Genomic DNA, 11619 nt, shown 5'->3' on the forward strand with positions numbered 1-11619 from the left:
ATTAGTCGTATATGGAAATCGAGACACATATTGAAGTTCAATACAAATTAAGTGTCTAAAGTCCATTTACATATTTGAAGCCCAATTACAAACCAAATTAATTGCAAGGTCAAGATTCAAGCCCAACAGTAATTAAATTGCAACCCAACCCAAGCTATCCATGTCTCCCATGTGCAGCACGGTTCCCCAACAGCTACTCCACGCCCTTCCAAGCATCACCCACGAGTGCCCATGCTTGACCGGATATCACCCTGCCAGCACTACAACCGAGCAGACAAGGCTCAGCTCCCAGCTGTGACCGAGCAACCTCCCACGTGAAACAACACAATTGCAGCTGCAAAGTGGCCGGTTCTCGAGTGAGACCCATGTCCTGTTGCTCCACTAACCGTGCACAGCTCCCTAGCAGCTGCTTCCCACGTGAAATGCTAGAACCAAGCAGCAACTCATGCTTCACCGTTCCCACGAGCAACAGCTCATACGCCCTGCTCCACTACAGCAGACCACGCCTGTGAAGACAGAGACATGGCTCTGCCACCCATGCTCTGCAGCATCAAAAATAACGACCACACAATTCAAGACCAGGCAATTAACGAGGAGCACAGACTGAGAAGAGGAAAAAAAAAAGAGAAATCAGTTTTAAAAGCAAACAGAGGACGGACAGCAAAAAAAGAAAGGAGAAAAAAATCATCTACAACCAGAATCGAGGATCAATAGAGACTACAAGGAGAAAAAGACAACAATTCACAAGGGATTCCATCAGCTGAGGAGGAGAACGACACCAACAAAAAAAAGGGAAATCAGTCAAAAAAGATCCATCGAAAAGAAAAGAGGAACTCTTTGTAATCATGGTATTCTGAAACCCAGGAAAAAGATAATGTAACATGAATCTCGCCATTGTATGCAGAAAACCGAGAAGTAATAGAAATACAATTTGGTTCGAGGTATTCTTTTTGGGTCTTTTCTTGTTTTCCAGTTTTCTTTACGTTTACTTGTATTACTTTGAAACCAAAATAAGAAAGGAATAGAGGAGAGAGGTTAGTCTCCATTACCTTAGTCGGTCGTACCCGTGGTGGTCGGGGTAAGAATGACACCAATATATGGTGGCAGGCCTGGGCGTTGGGGATCCTTTGGGAGGCTTGCATGTAGATTATGAGTTAGTTTTTAGATCTAGGTTTTTTTTTTTAAAAAAAATAAAAGAGTAAGAGTAAAGGAGGGTTTGAATCTGCTTACCTTTATCCTCGCCTATATTTGTCGCCAGAGTTGAGCATAGCATCGAGTGGGGGATGTTGGTCTTTGGGGTCGTTGTCCTGTGTTAGGATAAGGTGAGGTAGACTCGGTTTGGAGTAGCATCTGTGTTTTGTTTTGGAGATATTAGGCTTAGATATTAGTTTAGGGTTTCGATTTTGAGGGGAAGCTTCAATTGGGGTTATTATTTCGATTTGGTTTCATATGGGGTTCAGGTTGTAAAGAGGACGAGGGTGTTGGCTTTTGGCCCCTCATCGGAGCCCTTAGCAGCTGCGACCACGATGGTCGTTTGCTTTGAGGAGGCTATCGGGAATGAGAGAGTTGAGAGAGGAAGAGAACGGCGCAACCTTGGTTTGGGTTTGTGTAGAAGATGATAATTAGGGTATTTGGTTGCCTGGTGGAATCTATATGTGTGCACGCCAAAACGGCGGCGTTTGAGGGTGCTTGGGACGGTGTCGTTTCATCCGAGTAGGGGTATCCGCTTCAACGCCTTAGAGGGGTTATCTTCATAGTAAATCCTTTCATGTTTTGTTTCAATGCATTTTAATCTGTGGTTCAGTCTTTTAAATATTTCTGATTATGGCATCAATCTTTACGCGTTTGCATTTCAGTCCTGAGTTGTGTTGTTTTTAAATTTTTGTTAATTTACATATTTGGCTTAGATTTTTCATGGCTTTCATTTTAGTCCTAGTGTTAACTTCACTAATGTTTTGTGGTTTAGACATCGGGATTCCACATTTTTGGCATATTTCATTTTAGTCCAGAATCGGTTTAGGAGTATTCCTGTGTTGTTTTCACTTTGGATATGTAATTTGAGAAATGTTTATTTTGGTCCTATGCAGCACTTTGGGTTATATTTTATTTGCAGTACTTGGAAATGACATTTTATGGAAAAGAGCTCACTGTTTATTTTCTTTCTATTTTAGCCACTTGTTTAATACTTCGTCCATGTTTGTAGGGCTAATTTAGATTTACTTTAAATATATGCATGTATATATTATTCCAAGCATGTTGTTCACACGCATAGAGTTAGGTGTATTTTTTTAAAGCATGTTAATCTTGTGTGCATGACCCGACACCACTACGTAATTGGAATAAGGGTAATACTCTTTTAATTTAAAAGTGTCAGAATGGCTTCTCCTAACTTACTAGAGAGTTGTTTTGGAAATTTTAAATTAAAATCATATCCCATCAATAACGCCTAATTAAATTTGGATTTATCACTGTAAAATTTGGGAACGAAAGAAAAGAAAATATTCGACTATTTGAATTTTTCGAGAAAAGGTCGTTAGAACTGAACTAAAGATCTGGTCTCGATATTTTTAAATAATCGAATATCCTTTATCTTTCTAATGACTTGGTAATTTTAATTAAATATGTTTTGTTCCTTTTCAATGTTTCAAATTTGCATTTTTCTTGTTTTAAGGGATCATAAATCAAATTAAATTCAAACTTGTGAAATTCGTTGCAAAGACAATAATTAATCGACGAGGTACCGATTTAGGGCGTTGTGGGGGTGCTAATCCTTCCCCACGCGTAACCGACTCCCGAACTCAGATTTTGATAACGCAGACCTTAATTTGTTGTTTTAATTAAAATTAATTTTTATTTAAAATGACAACGTTTTGGGTGCCCAATCACACCCTAATCAAAGATTGGTGGCGACTCCTCGAACCTTATATTTTTATCATAAAGGAATTTCCAATTTTTTCAAAACGAGAGATTTTCTAAAATTGCATTGTTTTTAATTAAAAATTCAATTGAAAAGAGAATAATTAAAAATGACGCGGTTTTCAAAATCTCGCCCCCTACCCGTACGGTTTTTAAAAAAAAAAAATCGTTTCGACACTAACAGTTAGGTGAAGTATAATTTTGTTTAGAGAAGTAAATCTGTGAGCCTAGCTGGGATTTGCTGTTATTATTGGAAGACGCTAAATGATCTCCTTGTCTTGAGAAAATCACATCAAAATTCCAGAAAACCATTGACAGCATCTCCCTCTTGTGGGTGTTATTAAAGTGATAAGTAGATTTAAATGGGGGAATTAGTAATTAAAATAGGATTTTTAATTTAATTATCATCTCTATAGTTTTTGTTACGTTTAAAGTAACTTATCTGACGGCAAATCTGTTTTCTTCGTGTGTCTCCTCTTTAAAAAATATTCCTTCCAACTTATCCACAATAAATCAAATAAAATTAGATAGACAGAAAAGAAGATAGGTTTTACAACTGCCGCTAAGAGAATATTGGTATAATATATAAGTTGAGTGGTCACAATAACCAGTCCAACAGGCAAGTGGCAGTTGAAGTAGTGGATTGCAGCAAATCTGATCAGAACATTAATGGTGCTTGCAGCTGGAATAATCACGTGGTTCTGCTTCAGTCTGTGTGTGGGGTACCAAGGATGGATCCAGACATTAACACAGAACAAAACAGCACAAACCTTACGCACTGTTTGGTAACTAACTTGTCAGAATCATCACTTGAGGATCAAACTCTTACACAATCATCCCATCTGTTTTCTTGGGAAAAAGAGTGGAGCTAAACTACATTACTTTAAGGAAAAGAATCAACTGTACAAGATGTCTATGAGCTATAAGCTTTTGACTCACTCTTTACCTGTTTTGCATAGTGTCAAGCAACCAAATAAATACAAAAGACTCAAAACAGACAAACACACACACATTAGTTTGAGTAGACGTCCGTAGAGAACCTTCTCAGCCATCCATCATTAAGACACTGCTCCTACTACTGGACATAGTCTACTGAAATTGTTCAGTGAGCTATGGCCGGCCTACGACTCAGCAAAACGTGCACGTATACGACAAATAATTGGGGCCCTACAAGCAGGGCAATCCTTCATCCCTTGTTTACGGTGGAGTTCGCTGCACTTGACACAAAAGACCTGATGCGAACATGGAAGGAATACCACTATCTTCTCTTCTGTTAAGCACATGACACACTCACGCTCCCGTTTCAAGCCTCTGCTCCTAGGATAATCGTTGGTGTTAATCACCCTTTTGGAGAAAATCGGAATCTGATGCCCCTCATTGACAGATGAGCACTGACCATTGCCACCATCAGTGCCTCTCCAAAGTGCAGATATATTTGAAGAATCAACATTCATCTTCAACTCGGATAACTTGTTCTCGAGCTTTTTGATCTCCTCTCCATATTTTTGCATATCATTCTCTGCTTTCATTTTAATCTTATCCTCCTCTATTTTTGCAGCAGCTTCAAGACATTCGCTTTCCTTCCTTATGGAAGCAGCCTGAGCAAGAAATTTCTCCATTGTCATCCTCTCTTGTTTCCATAGCATCTGCAAATTTTCATCATGAGAAATATAAGTTGAATAGAATTTAGTATTTTTCAAGGCATTAACAGCTAAGTGCAGTTATTCTCACACGTTCATGCCTCTGATATTAATGGGGAAGGAAAATTTTAAGAGGAAGTTCTCATGACCATTAACGTTATCTGATTTTGCCATTATGAACAATATTTTCTATTCCTTCTTATTTTCCCTCTAAACCTCAAATTTAATGGATGTAGCAACACAATCCAAGCAAACATGTTAATTTAACACAATAGAGACCAGGTTGCTGATATAGCTTAATATTGTGAATAAACGACTTGCTGGCTTATAGAACTTGAGGACTGATAACCTGGCTGGGGTTTGGCAATGTCATCCACCCATCGACTAATTTCATGATGATTTGCAAGGAAGACTAAAGATTGGTAATTAGTCCAATTTCCAAAACATTTCTGCAATTTTTATATTCTCTTACTGTTCTATACTCTATTGTGTTCTTTTGGTGCCATTTTGTTTTATAATCTGTATCCTCACCCTTACCATTCTTGAACCTTACTAATCATTTAGTTAAAGACTAGGAGCCATAAACAAGCTTAACAAGGTAGAACTTATGCTGAGTTAGGCTTATAGCAAAAGTCAAATCAATGTTCTTCAAGGAGAAGCATACCATAATTTGATTGTAGATTCTTTTAGCCTTGCCTACTTTCCTTTGCAGCTCAGCTAGCTTCTTCTTCTCTGATGCAAGCTCCTCCTGAAGCAAGCTCCGTTGTGCATCCCATGATCGGACATCCTTAATTGCTTTCTGTTCTCTTTCCAGTGCTTCTCGACAGCTTGAAGCTGATGCTGCAGACTGCAATTTAGCAACCTCCATCTCCATTTTCAGAGCGGAATGCTCCACCTCAAGCTTCTGAAGTTTAGAGTGAGCATCCTCAACCTGATTAGTTGCATTGTCCAAGGCAAACTCCATCTCAGACAACCTCTTCATGGTGTTCTCCTCCATGATTTTTTTCTTCCTTTTTAGCTGTTCTGCCTCTTCCATCTCTTGCCTCAGTGATTTTATTTCATCTTGGTCCTTGTTAAGCCTACAAACAGCCTGCTTGACCTTCTGACTGGCCCATTGACTCCAACTATGTAGCTCATTCTGCAGTTCCTCTAAACTTGGAACTAGCTTCAATATCAGTTCATCCTTCTCATCTTGGGGGATGTATTTCCCCAGAGACTTATCATATGGAATTCCGGCATAGTAATCAGTTGACTTAGAGGATGTAGAAGTTATTGCTTTCTCCTTAGGAGTAGGCTTTCTTTCTGCATCATTGTCAGGTGTCGAAGATTTTGAGGTTCCGTCTTCAGATTTGTGAACAGGTTTATTTTCTGAAGAGGATGATGATGAGAGCCCAGTATTTGCGGTAGGAACTGCTAATTTAGCACCACTCATAGGTAATACTGAAGAGTTATCTGCCACACATAACCCATGTGAAGAATTAGTTAAAACATGATGGCATTGATGAACAAAATCTCCAGCTTCGTTGATTCTTTCCAATGAAGCATTTTTCATATGCATGGCTGATAATTTAGAAGGAGACTTTATTCTTCTTTCGGCAACTAAACCACCAATGGTAGCCATTTTACCAGCTCGAAAAGCACATTTCCCACAAGCCACCTTGCATTTTTCTATATTGAAGGACTTTTTCCTGAGTGCAGCTAGCTCCTTTTTGGAGCACCCCTTTCGACAAGACCCCAGTCTTCTTCCAGGGATGGATGTAACCGGGTCCCTAGAAGTGCCCACATAAGCCAAACTGTCTTTCTCTGGTGTTAGTGCTTCATAAGCAACTGGACCTTTGCAGTTGGTTAAATTGGCAAAACTTCCAAATTTCAGTGTTTCAGGCAGGTAATGCTTGCAACAGTGAAATGAAGGTTTTAAAACATGGTGACCATTTGGGCATGGATGAATGGTTTCTGGGTTTTGTGATCCTGGTCTCAACTGGGAGATAGAATCAGAGGAGCTCTCCCCTAAGATTTCTTTGCACCCCACATTACGGAATATATCTCCTTCCACTTCACAAGCCATCGAAATGTTTAGGTCAAACATTAACAGCCACCACATTGCTTCTGCAATTGATAGAGACGGTTTAACCTCTCTAAGGACGCTAATCATCTCCAGCATTGTGTACTCCACTAGCTGTTGCAAATCCTCAAACACGTAATTTGATATATCCTCTCCTTTACCTTTCTTCAAGGAAGCCAATGCATCATTCACAACATTTGAAACAAGATTTTTACCCCCTTGATAGAGGCCACACCCCGAAACGGCCTTTTTAGCAACAGCTTCCTCATATCCACACTCTACAATCCTTTTAATTGCATTTTGGAAAATTGTGAGCATATTGGATGATAATAATTCCGCGAGTTGACATGCAATTGGATCGTCCCAATCTGTAGGTTCAGAATCTTCTCTAAGAGAGGATCCCACCTCTAATGGTCCAACTGTGGGGCTTTGGAATATCTTGGGAGAGAATTCGCTCATCGACAAGGGAGCACTAACTGGATTCTCTAAAGAAGGATCATCATCTAATTTTCTCTTGTTTTTGATTCCTTTTTCTGGAGGTAAGACAGAAGAAGACTCTAGTTTGCTAGCAGCTGCACCACCAATATCGGTCTTCTCGTCCATCTTATGAATAACAATAAGAAATAAACCAATTTACTAGAAAGCTGACTCTCTCTTGAAAGCCCTATATGACCAAGAAAAGCAAGCAGAAAATGATCAATCACAGGAAAATTCAATAAAATTTTGAATTTGACCAAAAAGTTACAAAAGAAACCCAATTAACAGATCAATAACAATGCAAAGTAGATCATGCAATAGTCAGAAGAACAACCATTCACCAATAAAGCTACCTATAGCCTACATTACATAGGAATATAACCTGTAACAGTAAGAAGATAGACAATGAGCATAGGAACCTTTATCAATTAAGCAAAAGACTGAAAAAAAAGGCTATTAGAATCCACCATCACATAGCAAGTAAACTTGACAACACAAGCAAACTCGGCTTGCTCAAAACATCACAATACTTTATAGAGTCATTTCAACAAATGCCCATATCATCAAACAGCATATAGACTAGTAGTCACCCAATTTGCTACCCATCCAATGATTTGCAAATTGGATCGTGCATTAACGATCGGAGATCATATCTGATCTGGTTCGGGGTGCATGGGTGGAACCTTTGCCATAGAAGAAGCATAAGTTCATAGAATTCAAGAATAAAAGAAAGAGTTCTAAGTAACCTGGAAATATAATCGAAAGAACAACCAAAAAGATAAACTCCTTTGGAAAATTGCCCTTCTCTAAAATGTGGGATTATCTCAACAGACTGGGTTTTTGTTTTGAAGTCAATTATGAAAAAGAAAATCCAAAACATAAAAAAGTCAAAGAGCTCAAATTTGGACTGTCTCTGCAATCACATTTGAATCTCTTCACTTTTATGAACTGTTAACGTTGTGGTTTGAATTGTGATTGGTGAATCAAAATCACAATAAATTATCTTCTTTAATCACGTTTTTCATAAGTAAGGATCAAGATTCCGTTTTCTCTCTACCAATAAATGAATCAAGATGCGGTTTCAGATAACATTGACACAGGCTCATGAAAACCTAACATTATCTGAAAAGAAAAACCACTTTCAACACACAACAAAACAAAATATAATAAAATTATTCTTCTTCTCATTGGAAGACAGGAGCTAAAAATAAGCAAAATGGCAAGTTTTTCATACCTACAAATGGGTTGAGCAAAAGAACAAGAAGAGTAGCTTTGCCCTTGTCTTCGTTCCACGGCCGTGGCCGCTCTAAACTAGCTGCTGCTTCAATGGCGATGCTTAGCGTGTGTTTTGCTTCTCCCTTGCCTTTTTTATTGTCTTTATTGTGGGTTTGGGCAAATAGGTCAATTTTCCATTTACTTATTTGACTCTCTTGTCCGTGAATGCTTATTACATCAATAACTTTTTATTAATTAATTTTTGGATATAATCTAAAGATAAAACTATAATTTCCAGCAAGCCAAATTATTGGGAATGTACAAGGAAAGGCATGTTAATATAAAACTAAATGGTATGATCGAAAATTTAATAAGACAATTAATAAATTTGGTAAAACGTAATTATTAAAAAATTTGGTAACTAGTAAACTTTGGTTATCGGTAGGTATCGATATATATATAAATATTTATACTTACTTCACTGTAAGAAATATTAATTTAGGGTTATCTTTTGAATGAGTTTTAAGATATTAATTTAGTAATTATAAGCGCCTAATGACTTATTTTTATGTTACGGTATATATTATTATTAAATTAAAAATAATAAACATAGATACATATTTATTATTATCTTTAGTTAAAATTATTAAATTTAAATTCTAAATAATATTTATAAAAAATCTAAATAATCAAATAATTTTTTTGTGTAAATGAAATTATTAAATTAATGTTATAGATGGAAAACATGAAGAAATATTAAAAAAATTTGAAACATACATTGCATAACTTCTGTATCCATACGTACTCTAAAAGTATGGATATTGTTTCGATAGTAAGCTATGTCCAACTATTGTTCTGAAAAAGTATCGATACATATATTATATGTATCGATACTTATATTTAAAATTTAATCGATTAAAATAAAATAGGTGTTACCTATTATGTTAAACTATCTATCGATTTGTTTGAAGGTTACTAATAATGTAAACGGTAAAATAAAATAGGAGCTACATATTACGTTAAAATACCTACTGGTTTGTTTAAAGATTACTAATAATGTAAAAGGTAGAATAAAATAGGCACTACCTATTACGTTTAACTACCTATCAGTTTGTTTAAAGATTACTAATAATGTAAACGGTAAAATAAAATAGGCATTACCTATTACGTTAAACTACCTACTGGTGTGTTTAAATGTTACTAATAATGTAAACGGTAAAATAAAATAGGCGCTACATATTATGTTAAATAGGTGCTACATATTACGTTAAATAAGTGCTACATGTTATGTTAAACTAACTACCGGTTTGTTTAAAGGTTAATAATAATGCAAACGGCAAAATAAAATAGGCGCTACCTATTACGTTAAATAGGTGCTACCTATTACGTTAAATAAGTGATACTTATTACATTAAACTAGCTACCGGTTTGTTTAAAAGTTAATAATAATGTAAACGATAAAATATATAATCGTTTAAAAGTCAATAATAATGTAAACGATAAAATATATACAACTTAACTGTTTGAAATATTTTTTTAAATTCGAAAGTATTGATACTTGTAGGTTGATGTGAGGGGTAAATTTATCGATACATCATATATCAATTATCGATATTTAACATTTTTCAAATGCTAAAGTCTCGATAACAGTAATAAAAAATCATAAAAAATCTAAAGTATCGACACCATGTATTAATAATTTTCCTAAATATGTACTGATACATATACACTAAGTATATAATAATTTTCATACATCTACACTAAGTATCGATATTTTTATAAAGATATTTTAATGAAATTTTGTAAATAAGTCACTTTTAATCTTAACATTTCAATTTTTTTTCTCGAATTAACAAGCTTCTAAAATGATAAAATATCGAACATCATAGATGATATTGATATTTGCTAAAGAATCGACCATCAGATCATAGTAGTATCGATATTTATTTTAAAAAATAATTGGCATCCAATGACACGTAATATATTAAATCATATTAATATCATTAAACACAACTTTAATATTTCAGTTTGCAACCTACTTCTTTATTCAAAATAACATTATTGGACGCAACCTTATTTTGTTGTCGTCGGATTTCGAATTACCCATCATCTAAACTTTGGTAACATTTTAGGCGCTACCTAATATGTTGATAATATTAATAACAAAATAAGTAATTAACCTATTTTGTTATCGCCGGATTTCTAAGGCCCATCAGTTTAAACTTTGTTAATATTTTAGGCGCTACCTAATATGTTGATAATATTGATAACAAATTAAGTAATTAACCTATTTTTTATCGTCAGATTTCTAAGGTCTCATTAGCTTTAAACAGACACTATCTATTATATTAAATAAGCGCTACATGTTATGTTATTATGGTTGATAATGTTTCCAGTAATTAACCAATTATGTTAAAGTCAATATTTTTTAAAGCATTTTTCATACGACGATAATACTACTGGTTATTACCATTATTATTACCAACACAAATAACATTTTCGGTGAAAACATATAACATTTCCGGTAGCGCTTTTAACTGGTCACATATTTAACCAATCACGTCGTTTTAGCCGTATTTTAACCACCTCACAGCAGAACCTCCCCTTTTAGTTCCAAAAAAAATCTTATTTAAAAAAATCAAAATTATCTAAACTCAACACGTGTCACCTGACGACAAAATTTAATGATCGTTATGTCCTAGGTCTGTCGTTATGTCCCGAACACCTAAAGTGATAATATTTGTAACGTTAGGCGTATGGATAATTAAAAAAATAATTTAGACACGTATTTATGAAAAACAATATAATTTAAACATTTATTTTATAACTAAGCCTATATTTATCCTTATAAAGAAATATTTTTTTCATGTGATTTATAATACATACGGTAAGAAAAACAATTCAATTAAATGAATATTTAATATAATAACTAATTAGTGAATGGTAATATTTTAAATGAGATATTTAATTAATAATATAAAAATATCCAATAATTTTTCTGTTAATAAATGTGTCGTTTTTTATATATCTATTTTCATTAGATTTGGTAGGATGCTAATAAGTAACTTATGGTATTGTTAAGATAATCTTATCTCAAACATAATTAAATTAAAACATTTTCATAATATTTTAGTAGGAAAATTCTACAACGCTCGGCGAGCGGCGATGAACACATATAATGATGAGCATCGATAAATTAAATTGTAAAACGATAAAATTATAAGGTACTTAACGTATAATTATATTTTAGTTAAAAATGTAATTGTAATTTTAAATAAACTACAATTTTAATTAAATTATTTTAAATAG

The 11619-nt window shown here is 34.8% G+C and overlaps 1 protein-coding gene across 1 annotated transcript; it reads right to left on the reverse strand.

Moving 5' to 3' along the window:
• Positions 1 to 3778: 3778 nt before the first annotated feature.
• On the reverse strand, positions 3779 to 7452 carry LOC120136712 (putative E3 ubiquitin-protein ligase RF298). The gene is made up of 2 exons (XM_039152675.1): positions 5221 to 7452; positions 3779 to 4562 (listed from the first exon to the last, which is right to left on the reverse strand). The coding sequence occupies exons 1-2, from the start codon at positions 7219 to 7221 to the stop codon at positions 4038 to 4040; spliced, it is 2526 nt and encodes an 841-aa protein (XP_039008606.1). The 5' UTR covers positions 7222 to 7452; the 3' UTR covers positions 3779 to 4037.
• Positions 7453 to 11619: the final 4167 nt, after the last annotated feature.

Source organism: Hibiscus syriacus, unplaced genomic scaffold (genome assembly GCF_006381635.1).
Source record: "Hibiscus syriacus cultivar Baekdansim isolate YM2019G1 unplaced genomic scaffold, ASM638163v2 tig00001860_pilon, whole genome shotgun sequence".
NCBI classification, from domain to species: Eukaryota; Viridiplantae; Streptophyta; class Magnoliopsida; order Malvales; family Malvaceae; genus Hibiscus; species Hibiscus syriacus.

What these genes read in the sequence shown, in the direction of transcription:
- LOC120136712 (XM_039152675.1), bottom strand. Translation starts at nt 7,221, where the DNA reads ATGGACGAGAAGACCGATATTGGTGGTGCAGCTGCTAGCAAACTAGAG. An exon ending in GAATCTACAATCAAATTATG is followed by an intron (nt 4,563 to 5,220) that starts GTATGCTTCTCC and finishes GAAAATTTGCAG; the next exon opens with ATGCTATGGAAACAAGAGAG.